Source organism: Protopterus annectens, chromosome 5.part1 (assembly GCF_019279795.1).
Source record: "Protopterus annectens isolate FY-2018-M chromosome 5.part1, PAN1.0, whole genome shotgun sequence".
Lineage (NCBI taxonomy): Eukaryota > Metazoa > Chordata > Ceratodontiformes > Protopteridae > Protopterus > Protopterus annectens.
Genome location: NC_056736.1, coordinates 344,147,019 through 344,170,471, shown reverse-complemented (window position 1 = coordinate 344,170,471; position 23,453 = coordinate 344,147,019). Strand labels below are relative to the sequence as shown.

At 42.4% G+C, this 23,453-nt stretch overlaps 1 protein-coding gene across 1 annotated transcript in view; it reads left to right on the top strand.

The window, feature by feature from the left end:
• The window catches only part of INPPL1 (inositol polyphosphate phosphatase like 1), a 1,746,155-nt gene that overhangs the window by 1,195,792 nt on the left and 526,910 nt on the right, over nucleotides 1–23,453 (top strand). The window contains exon 17 of the mRNA XM_044073026.1: nucleotides 15,335–15,423. Within this exon, the coding sequence (XP_043928961.1) occupies nucleotides 15,335–15,423 (89 nt within the window). The remainder of the gene's footprint in view (nucleotides 1–15,334; nucleotides 15,424–23,453) is intronic.

Sequence of the window (23,453 nt, the reverse complement as noted above, 5' to 3'; positions counted from 1 at the left end):
AACGGAGGGCTAAAGACACTTCTCATTTTAAAGGTAGGTTTATCATTAGTCAAGTCACCGTGAAATAACACTTTAAGGTTCAACCCCCGAACAAAACATTTCAAGTCAGTGAGAACTTTAGCGAGGTGCACACTTTGATCAGGAACAAAGGATAAACCAAAGGCTAACAAGTCAATCAAGTCTCTATCAATATACATAGTTGAAAAATTATAGCTGCCATTCTAATTCTGATTATAACCGAACCTTTCAAAGTATAGACGCTTTGCTGGTTAAGTTTAAATCTAATAAAAACAAGAAATTAATCAGAGATAGGCAAGCTTACTCTAGTAAACTTGCATATCCTAACTTACAGAAATCTTTGAACAGGAACAACCCACAACCTGGACAACGCACTAACAATAACAGTGTGGACAATAGGGAGGATGTACCTCTTGCCAGAGATGAGTCACATGATGACTCCCCTGACGTGACTTCTTACGACCCTGATTTTATGGATGACAACTCGGTGGCTCAGGAACCGAGAAGAAGTAACAGGATCCGAGAGAATTATAATAATCAAGGGAACCGTCCTAATTACAGAGGGCAACAGAAGCCTTTTTTAGGACGGAAATATTACCAGAGGCAGAACAACAAGAACAAAGTCAAATAGACTTTGACGATGGATCTATTGTAACATCCATGGCCGCACCTACAGTTCTATATAACTCAAAAGGGGACTTCAAAGTCTATAATTTTTCAACTATGTATATTGATAGAGACTTGATTGACTTGTTAGCCTTTGGTTTATCCTTTGTTCCTGATCAAAGTGTGCACCTCGCTAAAGTTCTCACTGACTTGAAATGTTTTGTTCGGGGGTTGAACCTTAAAGTGTTATTTCACGGTGACTTGACTAATGATAAACCTACCTTTAAAATGAGAAGTGTCTTTAACCCTCCGTTGCACCCCTCTCTCCATATGTTTGAATGTGCCTGTGAATTAGACTTAAGGCAACTCTTTGAAAACCTTAAATGGTTTGATAATGGGAGTAACATCTCACGCGAACAAAGAAATGGTCTGAAAAACCTACGGGACATGCCTATTAGAGTTATCAAACCGGACAAGGGTGGGGGGCTTGTCATCTTCAATAAAGAAGATTACAACTCCAGGATGCTTAGAGTCCTGGACTCGCCCGCATATGAATCATCTTCTTTAAATGAGATGTTTGGACAACATAATAGAATTAAGGGGTATTTTAGAGACCTGTTTATCGATGGCTTGATCGATATTGACACCTTTAATTTTATTAACATCTCTTTTCCAAGGATCCCAATTATGTTTGGGATCCCAAAAATTCATAAAAACTTAGTTGATCCACCAATGCGGGCTTTGATTGATGGAAGGAACTCAATCACCCACCCTTGTGCCAGGGTAGTTGACCATATCATTTCCAAGTACCTCAAACTCATCCCTCAGATATGTAAAGACTCATGGTCTTTCCTCCAATCTATGGATAAGATCCCCTTTGATATGTCCCTCAATTTTTTAACAATAGATGTTGTTGATTTATACACATCTATTCCACATCAGGAGGCTATCGAATGGGTTGAGCTAATGCTTCTAAAATTAGGAGCTTCTAGGGATGAGATCTCAGTTGTTACACAACTACTTGACATCGTCCTGAGTTCCAACTTTTTTATCTTTGACAAGCATTATTATCTACAAAAAAGAGGGATCGCTATGGGTTCCCCTTGCGGTGGTAGTGTAGCAAATTTAGTAGTTGCACACTGGGAGAACACATGCCTTTTGAACAATACCACTTTTCTAAGTTCTATCAGATTTTACACCCGGTTTTTGGATGATGTATTCATCCTCTTCGATGGTGATGAACAGCAGGCTACCAACATGGTCAAACACATGAATAGCTCTTCTACTTTCCTAAAATTTACTCATCATTTTTCTACTAGAGAAATTGATTATTTAGACATCAAACTGGTCAAAGATGTTGGTTACCAGGGTTACATGTCTAGTATTTTTAGGAAAACAACTTACTGTAATGGCTTCCTCCATTTTAATAGTAACCATCCATGGAAACAGAGAAAGTCAATTGTGAAAGGCCAATTGGTCCGTGCTGTTCGTATGTGCAACACCATGGAAGCTTTTAATACCGAGTGTTTAAACCTTAAGACTATGTTTTCTAATAGGGGGTACCCCATTGACTTCATTGATTGTTTAATCGATGAAGTCTCCTTTAAGAGAGAGAACGGGTTTTATAAACCCCTTCTTTCCCAATGGATTGTTGAACCCGCTATCACACAAAGATTGGGTTCAGAATGTAACACAACAATGTTTAACAACCCTGGGGTTGATGCTGCGTGTGATGAACCAAGTACCCTACAAGATAACAGCAGGGTCGACTTTAAGTCTAGTTTAGTCATCACTTACAATAGACACATTAATGCTATTTGTTCAATCATCAAGAAAAATTGGTTTTTTATTTTGAACAATTCTCAGTTAATTGAAACCCTGGGTTTACAACCTTCTTTTGTTTTTAAGAGGGGTAACAACTTGAAAGAATTACTTCAATCCAGGGAAGACTCCACAGATTTTTTCTCTAGACAAAATGGTACTTTTGCTTGTGGTATGTGCAATTTGTGCAGACTCCTAAAAGTAGGCAACACTTTTTTTGTTAATGGTAATAAATACAACATTAACTATAAAATAACTTGCAATACTAAATCTGTGGTGTACCTCGCCTTTTGTAACTGTTGCCCTGCATTTTATGTTGGTAAGACGGACCGTAGACTTAGGGACCGTCTTTACCAACACAACTATGCAATTAGAAACAATAAGGGCGACAACGCACTTTCTAAACATATCATTAAGCATATGGGACACAGTTTCTCCTATATTGGTATTGATTGTGTAAATGTAGGTATAAGAGGTGGTCCACAACCTCTGCTTCTTGAGATTAAAGAATTAGAATGGCAGCTACGCCTCAATGCTTTTTCCTATCCAGGACTTAATGAAGCATGTAACATCTTGGCTGTGCTGAAATACAAAAGTTATTTAAGATAACACATCCTTCTCTATCTCTATAGACCTACCTTTGCCACCCTTGTCAACACTTCTTAGCATAAATATGGAAAAGTAACAGGTTCACATAGTATCGAGCCTTTAAACATCTATACTGGTGAACTATTATGTTATTTGCATTGCCTTTAAATTATTAAAAATACACAACATTATATTTAAAAATACACAAAAGTATAGGGATGTTGATGTTCTGGTTATCCAATAAGAGTGGATTTGAGTATACAGTAAATTGTCTCTTTAATTGTTTTTTAATAGTTCTGTCAAATTCTTTTGAAGAGATTTTTTTAGTAAAAAAGTTTATTATAAACTTACTGTTTTAATACGTGTTTCAACTAAACTTGCTTCCACTGAAGCACATTTTTATAACGGGTTTGCGTACAAATATATAAATATAAATAGTATTTCTGTTTTACTGTATTGTTTTATGTGATTGCTCATTTTCGTTCACTTGTTAGTGATCGCAAGTACTGATTTTCAAATACAGTAAAAGTATATCTTTAAAAACAGATGTACGCCTGAAAGGAAATGACATCATTTCCTTTTTATTAGTTTAAATTGACTTTTGTTCTGTGTTTTAACTGTCTGATGAAGCTTCTTTTGTATAGGAAGCGAAAACGTTTTTATATTAAATCGCGTTTACAAAGCTACAACGAGGAAGTACTTGTCTTTGCTTTTAGCAACTAGTTGAACTTTGTTTTGTTACATCCTCGTGTTGACTGGTTGGTCCTGGTGCCGTATGCTTTTTGTTTTTTATTAGTTTGTTTATTTTCCGGTTACCACTATTGTATAAGGTAAGAAGTGCGGTGCTTATTATCCCGTTGATATACAATTATGAGCGAAGGATATTCTTCGTGTTTCACTGTTGCAATCATCACACTTAGGTTATCTACCTGCAGGTAGCCCTCAGTCTGCCTGAATATCAGTGTCTATATTACATCACTGAACACGTAAAAAAGCGAATGGTGATTAATTGACCCTATGTAAGCGGAAAAAAAATCACTGTTTTAACAAAAAAAAAAGGAAAACACTTTAAACATTACATTAAACTGCCGATGATGCTTCCGTTAAGCTGGTTGCCAGTTCGCCGGTGCTCAGTGAGGTGCTTTTGCAGCCCCTGATGCCAACTTCGATGGATTCGCAGGCCACTACCGAGACCCGTTCAGAGTCCGGTATGCCGCGAGACTCTTCTTTGACCACGGAAACTGCGGATGCTCTACCTTGGATGGGTCCAGAGCTGCTGTGCAGGCACTGGCTTCTGAGGAAGTTCTTTGCATTACCGATATTCGAAACAAACAGATGACTTCTTTTGCGTCTTCATTTCTAAAACTACCGAGTTTCTAAGGCCAAGAGTACGAGCTATGCCTAAAAGACAGATGACCCAAACTCAAGCACCTGCTTCCTTGCCACAACATCAAATGCTTAAAATGGCAGAAGACCTGATTATGGGAAGCCAGCCTTCCCCTGCTAAGAGAAAAAGAGACCTGTCCCCAGTACCAAGAGTCCGACGACTCTGAAGTTTCTGAATATGAAGACATGCCTTTATCTGCTTATGAGGATTCAGATGCAGAGGACTCTGCTTCCTCTCCAGAGGATTTTTCTTTTGGTGAAACCCTACATACTTTGAGAGCATTTCCACTGGAAATGACAGGATTATCCTCATTCCAAAAAGAGGCTTAGAGAATTTTTAGATTTGCCACAACATAGACCTTTAGCAATCCCTCCAGATGTTCTTCGTGTTATACTGTTGCAGTCATTACATTTAGGTTATCTGCTTGCAGTAGCCCTCAGTCAGCCTGATTAACAAAGTCTTGGGTCCTGCGTCAGTTGCTGTCCCTTCTTCCATGACATCAGGTCATCAGGGGTATAAAACATGCAGCTGATGCCATTACATCAGTCTTTCTTGCCGTGCGGTGCCCGAAGCAGAAGCAATTCGCAAGTACCGGTCAGCCGACTTCTGAAATTTTCGTTTGAGTTTCAGAACCAAAGTCTTCAACTAAAGCTAAGTACCCCGTTAGGGAAACTTTTTCTTGCTCCTTACCAATGTCAGTAAAAGTTAATAATTGCATTACTTGTGGAAAGTAAATACCTCACAAAGATTTTCATTTGTACTGTATTCCTTGCCTAGGCCCTGACCACAACATGCCTTGCTGTCGGTTTTGTGCTTTACAGCACACTATCCGTCATCAGTATATTTTCACTTCTAAACATTTCGATTCTCGGGTTAATTATCCAGAAATGTCGGTTAGCCTTCCGACTACCAGGATTCTGAAACAACACAAAGATAAAGACAGAGACAGGCCGCCGAGGTCCAAAGCTGACGAAGACGCTTCTCCTAAGCCAGTCACCAGTTCGCCGGTACTCAGTGAGGCGCTTTCGCAGCCCCTGATACCCACTACTTCTGACTCGCAGGCCTCTACTGAGACCCATTCAGAGTTTGGTATGTCGCGAGATGTGTCAACTGTGGAACCTGCGGATATCTCTACCTTGGATGGGTCTGGAGCCTCTGTGCAGACACCGGCTTCTGAGGGTGTATTCAGGCCTATGGACTTGCATATTAAACCGACGCCTCCTTCTTCATTTCGGCCAAAATCTTGAACCATGCCTAAGAAACTGACCCCCAGGCCGCATGTTCAGGCCTCTATGCCTAAAAAACAAATGATAAGAATAGCTGAAGGTCTTATAACTCTAATCAGGGGAAGCCAACCTCCCCTTTTAAGAGACCTAGAACTGAAGTTATTTATGAATCTTCTGAATGGGATTCTGATTTTTCTGATTCTTCTGATAATCCTGATTTGCCCTTATCTACTTATGAGGATTCTGATGCAGAGGACTCTATTCCCTCTGCTTCCCCTTCAGAGGATTTTTCTTTTGGTGAAAACTTACATACTCTACGGGAACATTTCCACTGAGAAAGCCAGGATTTTTCTGATTCAAAAAAGAGGCTTAGGAATTTCTTACTCCTGCCTCAGCATAGGCCTTTAGCTATACCTCCTGTACTAGACATTGTTGATGATGCTTTCGCAGAATCTAGTTTGGCCCCTGATTCTTTGCCTCCTTCTCCCAGAAAACCTGACAGATATTACAGCGTTCCTGATTCTCACAAGTTCCTTTTTAAAAATCATATTACGGATACAGAGACTATTTCACAGGGACCCAAAGGCATTAAGACTTCTACTGCTAAAAGTCCTATCCCCTCAGATAGACTCCAGGGCGCTGGATAGATGGGGTAAGAAAGTTTACACTTCTGCAACCTTGGCCATTAGGGTTTTAAACTGTCAGTTTCATATGTTCAACAACATGTTATTAGATTGCTTAAACAGAAAATGATGTTAATTCCTGACTGCGCTGAAAATACAGAATTACAGGATTTAATGCATTCTGCAGAACAGATTGGAAAACATACTTTGCAATGTGGATTTGAATCATTAGAGGCTTCTTGCAGGGTTGCTGTTACTGGGTCTGTGTTCAGAAGGCATGCTTTGCTTAAGGAGCAGTCTTTGCCTGATCATGTCAAAGCTAAATTGTTGGATGCTCCCTTAAATCAGGACCGCCTGTTTGGCAACAAGGCTGAGGAAGTTCTTAAAAAGATGGAAGATAAAGCTAAATCTATGCAGACTGTTAAAGATTTCTTACAGGTTTAACCTCCTAGATTTAGTAGGCACTGGCCCTCTAAAATTGGTCCTTTCCAGCCTCCTCCAGATCTTCTCAAGCCAAACCCAGACACAGCAGAAACCCCAGGTTTCAGTCCCAATGATCACACAAGACTAGGCAGTGGGGGGTTTTGGCACACAAACCTGGGAGCAGCAAGACTCCCCCCTATGGAAAACCGTCTCAATGACTTGCTTTTAAGACTTCCAAGCACTTCCCAACTGAATGCTCCTTTAGGCGGAAAGATTGGTCTGCAGGCCAAGAACTGGGAACTCATTATCCAGGGCAAATGGGTATTAAATATAGTGTCCTAAGGATACAGATTTCATTTCCACACGTTACCAACACCAAGTGGGTGGCCAGATCTACCCTCAAATCAGTGGGCAGAGGCCCAAAATCAGGTACTCTCTCTCTTAAACATGGGGGCTATTCAGTTGGTACCAGAAGAGGAAAAGGGACAAGGTTTCTATTCAAGACTTTTCCTGGTACCCAGAAAAGGCAATACATGGCGCCCTATCCTGGACCTTTCTATTCTGAACACCTTTCTGGTGATTCCAAAATTCAAAATGATGACTCTTCACCAGCTGCTTCCTATGCTAGGCAAGGATACATGGTTGGCAACACTGGACTTAAAAGAAGCATACCTGCACATCCCTATAAGGGAGTCTTGCAGAAAATAACTACGCTTCAAAGCAGGCTGCATGCACTGTCAGTTCTCTGCACTGCCATTTGTTTTATTTACTGTGCCCAGGGTATTCACAAAGTGCCTAGCTCCAGTCATTGCATTTTGCAGGCAAAGAAATATTCAGATATACCCATACCTGGACGATTGTCTAATTCAGGCAGAAAGCAAGGACGTTCTCTTCAATCATCTGGCCTTTGTTCAATGGGTACTGACTTGTCTGCAATTCACCATAAACGAAAAGAAATCCCACCTGGTACCCTGTCAACAAATTATATTCTGGGAGCAAGCTTGAATACAACTTCCCAGATGGCTTTTCTCACGCCAGAGAAACGGATACATTTGACAACCTACATCAAACAAGTGGCCACAAAAACCCAGCTGTCTGCAAGGCAAATACTGCAAGCCTTGGGGTTCATGGCATCATGCATTCTTTTAATTCCATATGCAAGGCTGCATATGAGAAAACTACAATGGTATCTCAAAAGCCTATGGTGTCAGCATTCACTGGATCTGGAAGCAAGGATTCCTATCATACCTTGTCTATGCCTAGAGTTCCTTTGGTGGGCAGAAGCCTGCCACCAAAACAAGGGACTACCATTCACATTACCCCCTTCAAACAGATCTTGACAACAGATGCATCAGATTATGCAGGGGTGGCTCACCTGGCAGGAAAGTGCATTCAGGGCAAATGGAACCCAAATCAAATGCACCTACACATAAATCAAAAGGAAATGTTAGCTGTACAGAATGCTCTGACAGCCTTCAAGGACTACATTCTTCCAGGACAACTAATGGTAAAGACGGACAACACCACTGTCATGTGGTACATAAACAAGCAGGGGGTACACATTCTTACCCCCTGTGCAGACTAGACATGGCATTGTGGAACACAGCCTTGAGCTACCAAGTGAATCTACAAGCTCAATTCCTGCCAGGAAAACTAAATACACTGGCAGACGGACTAAGCAGAAACCGTATGGACCCACACGAGTGGAAACTGGAACCAAGGATTTTCAACATGTTGACAAGCAAATGGGGGAGCCCAGATATAGACCTGTTTGCCTCGCCCCAGAACCATCAACTGGACAAATTTTGCACAAGGATTTCCCACAAACAAGCTTGAAAAGTGGATGCTCTATCCTTCAGCTGGAAAAGCCTATCAGTTTATGCCTTTCCTCCTCTGCCTCTGCTCTCCAAAGTACTACTAAAATCAAATAGGACAAGCCAAGGATGATTTTAATTGCACCAGAGCCACACGCTCCAGGGATCTAAACCTTGTCATCACAATAAACAAAACATGCTGGAGGGATAGGTTCCTGACCCAGAGACTCCCCAGACTCTGTAATAGATTGCCCATACATGTCAAGCAGAGTGCCTCTTTGGTCCTCTTCAAAAGGAACCTTGACGATTGGATGGGAGAAAGGAAATTCACCCCAGGGATCATGTCAGTCGCCCTGCTAGACAGGGGTCCAGGGAAGTAAATAGTGTGGGAAGAAATAGCCAGGGAATTGTTATTGTCTCAGCAGGAGAACATAATTCTGCACCCTCAGTTGAAAACCCTGAACCCAACAGCCTGGTTAAATACATAATCTCTTCTTTACCATCCCAATCCCTATGTAAGTCAGTGATGGATATCATTTTAGAGGCAAGGAGGCCTAGTACTAGAAAATCTTATGCTGCAAAATGGAAAATAATTGTGTTTGGAACCAATCTGAAGGAATGAACGCAGCATGCCCAATTTACCTCAGATTATACAATACTTGATTGAGATGCTTCATAAGGGCTTCTCTTTTTCCTCCATAAACTATCATGCCTCAGCCATTTCAGAGCATTATAGCACAGAGCCTCCCCTCTTCTCTCACCCACTGCTCAAGTAATTCCTCAAAAGGGCCATAAGTCTAAGGCTACTTAGGAGAGCTCCAACTCCAGCCTGGGATCTTAACTTTGTCTTGGAGAAACTCACTCTTCCTCCTTTCGATCCAGCTGCTACTGCAGTTTTAAAATTTCTTTCCTGGAAAACAGCTTTCCTTTTGGCAATCACTTCTGCAAGAAGGGTATCTGAATTACAGGCCCTTATGGCAGTGGAACCTTTCATCATCTTTCATGCAGACAGGGTGTCCCTCAGAACCAATCCCTCCTTCATGCCCAAGGTGGTATCCAGTGTTGCTCTTAATCAGTCCATTCATTTGCTTACCTTTTTTCCTAACCCACAGAACAAAGGGGAACAGATACTGCACTCTTTAGATGTGCACAGACAGCTTAGATTCTACTTGGACAGGACTAAACCTCAAAGGAAATCTGAACAACTACTGGTGACATTTGCTGCAGGGACAGAGGGGAAAGCTATTTCAAAACAAACCATTTCAGAATGGATAGGCCACTGCATTCATTTCTGCTATAAGCACCATGGAAAACCTATCCCACAGGACATCAGACCCGATTCAACCAGGGCTGCATCTACCTCTGCAGCCTTTCTCAGAGGCGTCCCTACTAGGGACATCTTAGAGGCTGCTACCTGGAGTTCTGTACATACTTTCACCAAGCATTATCATTTGCCAATTTTCTCTAAATCCAGGGCTGGTTTTGCCACTGCAGTCTTGCAGGGTCTTATAGCTGGTCCTAACTCTATTTAAATTCCTCCTCCCAACCTTAGCTTTGGGAATCTACCCAAATGTAATGATTGCAACAGTGAAACACGAAGAACATAGTACGGTTGTGTACACTTACCATAAATGTAGATGTTCGAGTGTATTCACTGTTGCAGTCGTGGTTACCCTCCCTCCAGCCCCCTTTTCTTCCTTTGGCTATACCTCTACTCTCACTTACTATGCTCTAAAAGCTTTTTGATGTATTTGCTTTTCTGTTGGAGGTATATCCTTGTATTTATAGATTTAATTGCTTCCCATTAGGGGGGCACCTAACATCTGGGGCAAGAAAAAAATGATGTAATGGTGTCGGCTGCATGTTTTATACTCCTGACGACCTGACGTCATGGAAGAAGGGACAGCAACCAACGCAGGACCCAAGACTTTGTTAATCAGGCCGACTGAGGGCTATTGCAAGCAGATAACCCAAATGTAATGACTGCAACAGTGAATACACTCGAACATCTACATTTATGGTAAGTGTACACAACTGTACGTTCTGGATGCTCCGGATTTTGTGGATGTTGGCTTTATGGAATCCAGTCTAACTCCTGATACTTTACCCCCTGCTCCAAAGAAACCAGACAGGTACTACAGAGTCCCTAACTCTCACAAATTTCTTTTCAAAAATCCTACTGCTGACCCAGAGGTCATTTCCCAGGGGTCTAAAAGTATAAAAGCAACTACAGCTAAAAATACCACCCCTTCGGACAGGGATTCCTGAGCTTTAGACAGATGGGGTAAAAAATAATACTCCTCTGCAACTCTCGCCATTAGGGCATTGAATTGCCAGTTTCAAATGCTGAAATACCAGCAACATATTATGGAACTTATTAAGCAAAAATTATCTACCTTTACAGACTGTGCAGAAAATAAAGAATTACAGGAGCTTATGCATTCTGCAAGCCAAGTCAGCAAGCATACCTTGCAATGTGGCTTTGACGCCCAAGAAGCATCTTGCAGGGCAGCAGTCACTGGTTCTGTACTAAGAAGGCATGCTTGGCTTAAGGAGCAGACCTTGCCAGACCATGTCAAATCAATATTACTAGACGCTCTTTTGAACAAGGGCAATCTGTTTGGCACCAAAGCAGAAGAGGTTCTAAAAAAGATGGAAGAAAAAGCTAGGTCTATGCAGACAGTCAAAGATTTTTTGCAAGTGCAGCCTCCAAGTTTCAGTAGGCATTGCCCTTCGAAACATTGGTCCTTTCTAGCCCCCTCAAGGCCATCTCAAACTAGACCCAGGGGAAACAGATCCCCCCCCCAGATTATAGTCTCAGGGTATGCAGAGATCTAAGCAATGGAGTACCTCCACTTCTAAAACACAGAGTACTAAGTCACCCCTTACGGAAAGAATTCACAATGACTTCTCAGCTCCAGTCCTCACCTCTGCCCAATTGCTCGTGCCCATAGGAGGAAATCATGCCCATCATGCAAAAAACTGGGCCTCCATCATCAACGACCTATGGGTCCTCAACATTGTATCCCAGGGGTACAGATTTTACTGCCACTCACTGCCAACCCTAAAAGGGTTCCCAGACCTTTCTCTAAACCAGTGGGCAGGGGCACAAAACCAAGTTCAGTCCCTGCTCTCCATAAGGGCAATTCAACCTGTTCCTGCAGAACAGATAAGTCAAGGGTATTGTTCCAGACTTTTCCTGCTACCCAGAAAAGAGGGCACTTGGCACCCAATCCTAGTTCTTTCCATTCTAAACACCTTCCTGGTGGTACCAAAATTCAGAATGCTCACCCTTCAGCAGCTTCTTCCTATGCTGTCGAAAGATGCCTGGTTAGCCACCCTAGACCTAAAAGAAGCCTATCTGCACATCCCTATCAGGGACTCATGCAGGAAATACCAATGTTTCAGGGCAGGATCTATGCATCATCAGTTCTCTGCACTTCCCTTTGGCTTATCCACTGCTCCCAGAGTCTTCACAAAATGCCTGGCTCCAGCCATTGCCTATTGCAGATAGAGAAAGATTCAAATTTACCTGTACTTGTATGGTTGCCTGATTCAGGCAGACAGTCTGTAAAAGCTGTTATAGCACCTGACATTTGTAAAGAACCTTCTAACCTCCCTGGAGTACACTATCAACGAAAATAAATCAAAACTAGTCCCCAGTCAAAAGATTGTATTCCTGAGAGCAAGCTTGGATACAGCATCCCAGATGGCATTCCTTACTCCAGAAAAACAAGCCTATCTGACAGGCTACTTCACTCAAATGGCCACCAGAACCCAGCTATCCGCAAGGAAAATCCTGCATGCCCTAGGGTTCATGGCCTCTTGCATTCTACTAATTCCATATGCTAGACTGCATATGAGGAAACTTCAGTGGTATTTAAAAAGTCTTTGGTGCCAACATTTTCAGGATTTGGAAACCATCATACCTATCATATCCTGTCGAAAGACAGGGTTTCTTTGGTGGGCAGCAGCATGCAACCACAACAAGGGACTTCCTTTTACTCAACCCACAGATGCATCAGACTATGCCTGGGGGGGCACATCTGGACGACAGGTGAATTCAGGGCCACAGGAGCCCAAGTCAAATTCATCTGCACATCAGCCAAAAAGAGATGCTAGCTGTTCAGCATGCTCTGACAGCTTTAAGATCCCTAATCTCACCAGGACCCCTGCTAATAAAAACAGACAACACCACAGTTATGTGGTACATCAACAAGCAGGGGGGAACCCACTCGTACCCACTCTGCAGGCTAGCCATGGCCCTGTGGAACACGGCCTTGGACATGCATATTCATCTGCAAGCTCAATTCCTGCCAGGCAAACAAAACTCTCTGGCTGACGACTTAAGCAGAAATCTCCTAGACCCACATGAGTGGCAATTAGACCCCAGCACCTTCAGCCTTCTAACCCAGAAATGGGGGACCCCAGAGGTAGACCTTTTTGCCTCCCCTACAATCTCCAGCTGAGCAAATTCTGCACCAGGACACCTCACAGCAGGGCCTGGAAAGTGGATGCCCTATCCTTCCAGTGGGTAAACCTCTCAATCTATGCATTTCCCCCTCTGCCTCGTCTCACAAAAATATTACTCAAGGTAAGACAGGACAGACCAAGGGCAATCCTGATTGCCCCGGTTTGGCCATGCCAGCACTGGTACCCACTACTGTGCAGCCTGTCACCAGTGCCACCACGGCACCTGCCCCAGATCTCACCCCTCCTCACTCAGCAGGAGGGACATATCTTGCATCTGCAACTGCAAACCATGAATCTTGCAGCCTGGCTTATTCCTTGAATTCTTCCCCAGTGACCAGCCTAAGCAAGCAGATGCTGGACATCATTCTTGAAGCCAGAAGACCCAGTACAAGGAAATCCTATGTTGATAAGTGGAAGAGGTATTGTTCCTGGATTCAATCTAAAGGAGAGGAGACAGCACTGCCCTCCTTATCTCTAATCCTGGATTACCTAGTAGATCTGCTCCACAGAGGCCTATCCTTCTTCTCCGTTAAGATCCATGCCTCGGCCATCTTGGCTCATTACAACACTGAGCTACCTGTCTTCTCTCACCCTCTCATCAAACAGTTCCTGAGAGAGGCAAACATCTTAAGGCCGCCAAGGAGAGCCCCCACCCCTGCTTGGGACCTTAAATTTGTACTGGAAAAGCTCACACTACCCCCCTTTGAGCCTGCAGCATCAGCAGAGTTAAAATTCCTTTCTTGGAAAACAGCATTGCTTCTGGCCATCACTTCAGCTGGAAGAGTGTCTGTGCTACAAGCACTTATGGCTGTAGGGAACCCTTCATTATTTTTCATGCTGACAGGGTCTCCCTCAGGACTAACCCTTCCTTTATGGCTAAAGTGGTGTCCAGTGTGGCTCTCAACCAATCTATCCATTTGCAAACCTTCTTCCCTTATGCTCAAAATAAAGGGGAAAGGGTCCTGCACTCCTTGGACTTGTACATACAGCTCAGATTCTACCTTGATAGGACTAAGCCCTTCAGGAAATCTGACCAGTTACTACTCAGTTTTGCAGCAGGGGCAGCATTTCAAAACAAACATTTTCCAAATGGATAGCACACTGTATCCATTTCTGCTATAAACACCATGGGAAACCACCCCCTCAGGGGGTCAGAACACATTCCACTAGGGCAACTTCTACCTCTACAGCATTCTTCAGAGGAGTCCCTACCAGGGACATTCTGGAAGCTGCTACCTGAAGTTCTGTACACACCTTCACCAAGCATTACCACCTGCCTATCTTTTCCAAAGCCAGGGCGGGTTTTGAAACAGCAGTCCTGCAGGGCATACTAACCAGCCCCAACTCTTCTTGACTGCCTCCACCCATTCTTCAGCTTTGGGAATCTACCCAAGTGTGATGACTGCAACAGTGAAAGACGAAGAACATAGTACAGTTGTGTACACTTATCATAAATGTAGATGTTCGAGTGTATTCACTGTTGCAGTCCTGGTTTCCCACCCTCCAGCCCCCTTGTCTCTCTCTCTCTCCTCTCTATGTCTATTACTCACCTCTTACAGGGCTATTGGTATTTCCTTTTTACTGAGTGTTTTTCCCACCATAACTTAGCTCCATATTTGAGGGGCTCCTGACATTTGGGGCAAGAAAAACTGATGTAATGGTGTTGTCTGCCTGTTTTTATACCCCTGACATCAGTCCTGAAGCGACAGCAACCGACACAGAAATACTAAGTCTCTGATATTCGGGCTGACTGAGGGCTACCTTCTGGCAGATAACCCAAGTGTGATGACTGCAACAGTGAATACACTCAAACATCTACATTTATGGTAAGTGTACACAACTGTACTTTCTGAGATACTAATGTACAGCATAAACAAAACAGGTGTAGTCTGCATTAATGTGTGCTTTACAAAATTTTCCCCCTTGTATCTGTATTGACAACCCACCATTTTATCTGTTTTGTCTGTTCCTGTAATATACGAGACAAAAATCTGACCCACTTACAACTTGAGGAACAATATAAGTTGAGTTGTTAACTTTTTGCCATTAATATTTTGTTTCATCTTGTTTTGTTATAAATACTTAATGTCTTTACTGTGTGAGTCATTTCAGTTCACTTGGTCCAAAGAAATGTTTGTAAGCTTTTTTAGGTTCATTTCTTGTGATGTGACATTGTCAGTGTCTTCAGTAAGTCAATACAAAGATGAAATAAATACAAGTCAGCTATAGTATGCAATTGTAGTGTCCAGTGCAGAAAACAGCTAGGCAGTTTCTCTGCTTGTGAAACTTATTTTAGTTCAGAATGTTTGTGTTACTTGCATGTGTAATGTTTACTGTCTCCTTTTCATTTTGCAGCTGAGGAGGAGATTACGTATCCTCCGACGTACCGTTATGAGCGAGGGTCTCGAGACACCTATGTGTGGCATAAGCAAAAAACTACTGGGGTATGTAGTCTGCAGGCTTGCTAATGAGTTTTGATTCCTAGTTGGAAACATTGTTAAAAAAGATGCAGTCTGTTTCCATGTTTGCTTTAGAAAGTTCTTATCTGTTATTTATTTATTTTGATAATGAAGTTTGCACCTGTTTTCTCTGTCCGTATTATGAAAATGCTTAGGAGCAAACAGAAGTATTTTCCTAGTCGTAACTATGTTCTTCTGTGGTCATGCATAACCAGATTAATTATCTCAAATATTGACAGACCCCCCGCTTCCCCATCACTGAGATGACTGAGAGTGTGGTAAGATCAGTAAATTGCACATTGTCTTATACTGAAACAGTTTAAGTTGTTGGAGACCCTGAAAACATGTTAAAAGAGAATAAGCTGACTTGCAAGCAGAATACCACTGAGTGGTTTTGTGTGTTGAATGTAAATAGCAACTTAAAATGTAAGGTGGATATAAAGGCGGGATGCATGATCTGTTAAAGAATCATGGTATTTTTTTTTATCTACTAGATTTTTATTTGACATGCTTTTTTACCTTTAACTGTTATTTGTTTCTACAAAGAATGTGAAACAGAAGGGGACATTGTATGCAAACTTTCAGATTGGGGATGTAGTGAAAGCATTTAAAATCAGAATTTAAGAATAAGGTAGTAACAAAGGGACAGGGGAATACCATCTCTCATACAGTTTTTAGCTGAGTGTAGAACAGAAGCTGCTGTTAAAAAATGTAGGGCATATAAAACATTGCATGGCAACTGTAAGAATCGATTAGAGAAGGTTAGGAAAGATCGGGGAAAGAGAGTGTAAAGGCAGTTTACAGAGAAATAATCAGAATAAATTTGCAGGGCTCTCATTCAACACAGACTAGAAGGTTTAGAATTTTTGCATGAAAGTGTCTGCTTAAGTATTTTATACCACGGAGGATTTATGCTGAGGTAGATTGCAAATACTGGATACATAGGTTCATAGGTGTGTACTAGGCTTATGGCCCTGGAGCCTTTACAAGCCTAGCCCATAGGATTACCCTGGAATCATGCCACCCAACCTTAGTTCCTAGTGCCTCTGTCAGGTAGAGCCACTGGGTGAATTTTCTATTTCCCATCCACTCATCAAGATTTCTCTTGAAGAGGGCCAGTGAGGTGCTCTGCGTGACATGTATGGGAAGTCTGCTCCATAGCATGGGCAGTCTCCGGGTTATGAACCTGTCCTTCCAGCATGTTCTGTTAATTGTGTTAATGAGGTTGAGGTCTCTGGAGTGTGTGGTGCAGAAGGATTGGGATTTGTTTAGATGTAGCATTTCTAACAGAGCTGAGTCAGACATGGCTTTGTAAGTCAAGCAGAGATTGCCTCTAAGTAGGCGATATGAGACAGAGAATAGTTGGAGTTTTTTGTCTGTCCATATAGGACAAGTGTTTAAGGCCTAGGATCCTCTTTGTGAGGTACTTTTGTAGCCTCTCCAGTTGTTGCAGGTGTCTAGTTAGGTACTTGCCAAATGGGGGCATTGTACTCGATGAGTGGCCTGGCCTCATGAGGGAAGAGTGGAGGGAGACAATGACCGCTTTCTTTTTGGATACAAAACCCTTAGTAATGATATGTGCCACATAGGATTTTCTGACCACAGTGGCAATGTGGTGGTCCGAAGAGAGGTTGCTGTGTCAACCTGTGTTCCCATATCTCTTATAATGCCTTTTGTGTTCAGTGGACTACCATCAATGTGGTAATTCAAGGGAACCGGGTTTTTCCCAAGGGGGATGACTACACATTTTTGGGCATTGAGCTTAAGGCCATGGTTCTGACACCAGTCGTTGGTGTCATTTGAGGCCTTTCTGTAGGATGTCAACATTACTCAGGGAGTTAATAGTAGCTCCCGACTTGCAATCGTCTGCGAACTTTGTCAGCCAGAGTCCCTTCCTGTTGGCCTGGACTTCAGAGAAGTAGATTCCAAACAGGAGAGGACCCAGGACCCATTGGTCGGCAGTCTGACTTGGAGTTGGCTACTTTCACAAAGTGGGTTCTATCTGTGAGCCACTTTGCAACCTACCTGGGGTTGATGCCTAGCTTAGTGAGTTTTGCTATGATTCCTGAGTGGGCAATGGTATCAGAGGCCTTGGCCAGATCAAGGTAGGCTATATGAACCACCTTGACTTCATCCACAGTTCTGGTGACTGACTCAAAGAAGTCGACCAAGTTGAGCATGCATGATCTACCCTTCACAAAACCAAACTGTGTAGGATCCAGAGTTTGGAGATTCCCTATATCCTTGTTTATTAGGTCCATGATGATGCGTTCCATAGCTTTGCATATCAGACTCGTCAGGCTAATGGAGTGATAATTCCCAGGGTCTGTAGTCACTCCTCCTTTGTGGAGAGGGATGACTGTAGCAGTGCACCATTCGGTAGGGACAAAGCCTGAGGTGAGGCTGTGATTGAACAGGGCGCACAGGTGAGGTGCCAGTTTACTCTGTAGTGTAGAACACAGCCAGGGATATTGTCAGGTCCCATAGAAGCTTTATTCTTTGCCTTGGACAGTGCTGCTTTAACCTGTGCAGCAGTAATACTGGGTGCCTGGCAATCTACTGGTATTGTGATTGGCCCTTTGGGGGGGTAAAGTTAGCACTGAATCTGTCGGCCAGTATATTGGCAATATCTGTTGGCTCGGTATGGAAGGTACCATTGTGCAGTAGTTCAGAGCAAATCTGGGTATTGCCGTGGAGATTCTTTACATAACTATAGAAGGCCTTGTGGTTGTCTTTACTATCTGCTGCAATTCTGTTTTCATAGCTAACTTTAGAGGATTTGATGAGGGATCTCAACCTTTTGTTGAGGCTGATAAGGGAGTTTTTCCAGTCTTGGGACTTTGCCTTATTCCGCATCAGTTTCCTCTTTCTGTTGTAGAGTTTGTTCATGGCAGGGGACCACCAGTTTGGCTTCCCTTTTTTTGAGGAGAGTGTCCTGGTTCTATTGGGTATGGTAAGATCCATGCATTTGTGTAAGTGTTCATACAGTGCATTGGTGTATAATTCGACAGTCATGCAACTATTCTCCATTTGCATGGGTGCCGTGAAGTTAGCCACCTCTGTTTTTAGGAGCCCAAAGTTAGCTTTGGAGACTTTTTCATGGTAGTTAACTTTGTGGGGGGGTGGGAGGGATGTGGATTTCCAAGGTGATTATTTTGTGGTTGGATCTAAGCAGGGAAAAGTTGACTATTGGTGTAGAGCAACGGTCGCCCATGTTAATAATGACCAGGTCAAGGATGTTGCTGCCTCTAGTGGGGGTAAGAACAAGCTGGTCCAGAACATTGGAATTAATGAATTGCTGAAAGCATTGGGCAAGTGTATTGGTACAGGAGTAGTTTTCCCAGTTAATGGAGGGGTAGTTGAAGTCTCCCAGTATGAACCCTAATATTCTCCAGGATGCTTATGAACGTGGGGTGTGAGTCTTAGGACATGGTTGATGACCTATAGCAGGCTACAACCTGAATTGCTGTCTTAGCCAATGTTAGCGGCACCTGAAGTATCTCCGATGCATTATGTTGGGCTACCAGTTTGGAGGTGTGCGCATTCTTTATGAATATAGAAACACCACTGCCTTTGGAGCTTCAGTTCAGGTTCTGGGGCCGAAAGGTGTGGAATGACTTATAGCCTGGTAGTGCAGGGGTATTTTCTGCTGCCTTGAACCGTCTCTGTTACAACACAAATGTCGAAGTTCTCCATTTTAAGGAGTGCTTCGAGCGAGTGCATTTTGAGATTTAGACTTCTAGCTTTGAGCCACATGACTATCAGATTGCATTTGTTTGTAGTTGTTATGGTGGTAATTTGGTCTTTGGAACACCACCTAAAAAAGGCACTATAGGGGTGGCAAGAGTCTTGGCCAGTATCCGTAAGCCCAGGGGTGACAGATGCAGGCCATCTCTGTCAAAGCATTGAGGTCTGTCAATCATGTCATCCCAGGCAGACAGATACTGGTTCCCCTTAGAATGACACCAGAAACTTAGCCAGTTGTTGAAATCAATAATTTTCTGCTTGTACTGTTGTATCATTCTGGGTGATGGTAGGATGCTGCTCAGGGCTATACTCGCCTGGGCTACATAATCCAAGAGCTCCTCCATGTCTCTTTTCATGTAGTCCATGGAGGTACATCTCAGGTCATTCACACCCACATGTACAATGACAGAGTCATATTTGTACCTGTTGTTGAGAGACCTGAGTGCGTGTGTTATGTGGCAGATCCTGGCTCCTGATAGGCAGCTGACTGTTACTTTCTCCTTATTCAACCTAGTGAGTGAGACATCAGTGTGCCTCTCTATCGAGTCACCTATGACTAGTGTGTTGGGCATGCTATTTTGCCTTAGGGGCTTTGGTTGAGTGGCACACTGTTTAGGAGAGTTGTGTATCATGATTAGTGTTTTGTTATGGTGGTTGAGTGCATTTCTGCTTTGGAGGCCTCTGCTGTTTGAGTAGGTTTTTATTGAGAGCCTCCCCAAAGGTGGGTGTGTGGTTTGTGTTTTTATGTGAAGGCAGTGCTGGTGTGTGTTCTGGAGGGCTATGTGTTCCATGTGGTGAGGTGCAAGTGTTGACCTCCTCTTGACCAGCTATTCTGGTCTTGGCTGGAGAGTGTGTGACTTCCAAGTTGGATATATAAGTGCATCTCTTACAAGTCTGAGTATTGGGAGGTAAGAGGAGCGGGTCGTCAGTGTACATAAGGCAGTTGCTACATTGCCTCAGGATGCCCAAGTTCACCAGTTTAATAGGAGAAAGCACAGGGAACTGACCTTTAGACATGCCTGGAGGGATGGGCATTAATAAATACTGGAGCTGTTTCCTTGTAGAACGTTTAGTGCTGGCAGCACTTTTGTGTGCTACAATAATTGCTATAAGAAGTCTGGTAAAGTGCTAAACTAATAAGCTAGTAAAAGTGGAGAGGAGAGAACTAGCAGATCTAAGGGAAAACTTGAAGAGCAGACTTTGGCACCACTCAGAAGCTTACAAACAGTCCTGGATACAGCAAATCTATATCTGGACTAGATTAGTTATAGGAAAGGTGGGACACAAGCGCATATATGAACTTTTAAAGCAGAAAGTTGAAAGAGATGGAAAAAACTGCCCAAACAGCTAATAAGCTACAATTTCTGGGCCAGAAACCACTCCTCTTGTGGTAGATAGGCTACCTAGTGCTTACCACTCCCACTGATAAGCCAGAAGGCTTCCCTCCAACACAGAAAGGCTTGGGGAGCTCAGAAGCTTGCAAACAGTCCTGGATACAGCAAATCTGTACCTGGGCTAGACATGATGTAGAAGAGAGACGTAATTGGGAACATGTTTTTTTGGCAATCTAATGAGTGGATAGATTTTAAAAATTCTGAGTAAAGTACCTTGATTAGACATGTTTGGGAACAAATGGTTGTAACTAAGGAAATGAGTCTTCTATGCTGGAGTATAGATCTGTATTGCTTAGATACAGTTACTATAGTTAGATCTAACTAATGTTAATGCTTTTGACTGCCAATAGAGTAGTTACTAGAAAATGGAAATCAAACTTTATACTAACTAGTTGAAGCACTGAACATTCTAAAGAAGATAAAAACAACTGGAAATGATATCTTTAGAAAAGGGGCAGAGCATATTTCTTAACAATAAGTGGCATTTGTGGGAACAATACATGGAGAACGACATTCAGGAGGAATGAGGTTTAAAAGGAGGCAAAAACTGAGCAGTTTATATACTGTTTGAGTAAATCAACCAAGGATGATGCCACAATCCAAACAAAAGATGATTGACTTTACTAACTGGCTTAAACTTCTGATATCATTCTAAGGGGTTACAATATTTGTCAGCCTGGAAGGATGTGATCAACACACCATGCTGCTTTGCCAAGGATGGTCTGCACTTGTCCTGTATATGCTTTAGAATATTAGTTAAAATGTTGTTCTCCCCATAGTCTTTTTTTTTTTAGGCAGTGCCAAATTGACAAACTTTCCAACATAGCAAAATCAACCCAAGGGAATCTTAAGGTGCTGTTGCTCAATGCCAGAAGTTTCAATAAGAAGCTCCACTCCCTCCAAACTGTCCTCATTTTGGAGAATGCAGACATGTATGCAGTTATCGAGACATGGTTTAAAGCCGTGGAGAGTACCCTGGGAGTGCACCTTCCACACATTTAGGCCAGCAACTGCAGAGGCAAGGTCTAAAGGCCGAGATGTCTTGATCTACATCAATAACAAGCATACCTCGAGGTTGGTTAAACTGAATGACACGCTGGAGTTTCTCCATGTCCAGATTACCATAGACTAAGTCCCATACCACATCCTAGCATGCTATAGGTCACCCTTTATGACTCATGAAATCCACAGATTGTGCATGGACCTACTGGAGGCAAGCAACATTCAAAAATACCATAATCATGGATGACTTTAATTACCCTTCTATAGACTGGAGATCCTACATGTCTCTAAACTTGCATCCATAGAGATATTTGGACTTCATAAATACAAACACCTTGGACCAGATACTGCAAACCCTCACTAGAGGTACAAACATACTGGATCTTTTTGGACCTCATACTCACAAATATGGGAGAACTATACCGATCAACCAGGAAACATCAAAAATCTGGACAAGGTCCATGAAAGCTAGGTACAAATCTGTGTGCTGATTAACATCAAATTTGCATATATAATTACGTAACCCTGCCCACTCCAATGGAATTGTGGGATGCCAACTTTCAAACGCAAACTGAAGAACAGACAACCAAAGTATGGCACTAGACTCCCCCTGCAGCCATTCCAGTGTCCCATTACCTGTCTGTTCTGCCCCATTTACCATAAACACTAATGTGTGCATGCATACTGCTTTACTTCTACAATGATTATTTGGATTTTATTTTTACATTTTATAGCACAATGCACAAACACTAAGACATCTGCTAAACAAAGCAATACTGTCTCACAATGGAAGTAGACTTGGCATTAAAACTTCTCTGCCATTGAAACAGCATTGAAACCCACACGCCACATCCAGAGAAAATGCATCTGACCATTGATGGATAATGATTACCTTTTGGCTGTTTTCAAATCATTGGCCCCTTGCACACAAAACAAGAAACATATATGTGTTCTTTGATACACCTTCTTGACTTTATTAAATTGTATTCCTTGTATAATACAGCACACTTGTTAGAGTGTATTTTAAACTTATTCTTTGAACATTTTTCCACTTTGCCAATGAAACAAAATGCATGAACCAATAATAACAAAACTGCCCAATTCACAACGTCCATCATAAATGTCTACTTCCACACCCCCATAATATATAATAAAATGACAGTAGTCTAAGCCATAAGCATCTTGCACAGCTTCTCGCACTTATTTTCAAATTCATTTTTTTTGGGGAGGGCAAACATTTTGGAAGTAAGAATAAAATGTTGTGTTACCACAATGCATTTCACTGCCAAGGCTTGAACCCAGGACCCTGTGCACTACTGAATTCAGTTCTCACTTTTCACCATAGCTCTAGTCCCAACCTCTTAGCACAAAAAACCTGGACAAAGCCAATAATGGGGGAATACAGCCCCAAAATAGGGACACATTTCAAATACTGATCTTATGAACTTAGGAAATTGCAAGAATAAAAGGTTTTCTGTTACCATTTAGTTTCTGAAGAATATGAAGTCTGAAATTCAAATGCCTGTCATTATTTAGTGAATTCAGTCCTTCAGTGATTTGCCACAATCCTGAAAACCACAAATTTTATGAGGAACAGATCAAAAATATGAGGCTTTAGTTCAGAAGTGGTGGTGGCTAGGAACTTTAGGCTCTTTTTACTCTACACCCAAGGTACAGGGTTTGAGCCTGAGTACCTGTAGCCACCAGGTGTATTAAACTGGGGGCATTTACACACACACACACACACACACACACACACACACACACACACCCTCTTCATTCAGCCAGAAGAGATCTTCACAGAAAAAGTTTCCTAAAAGAATCTCGTTCACAAGTGCAGCCTAGTGCCAATAAAGTGAATAACTGTTGCTC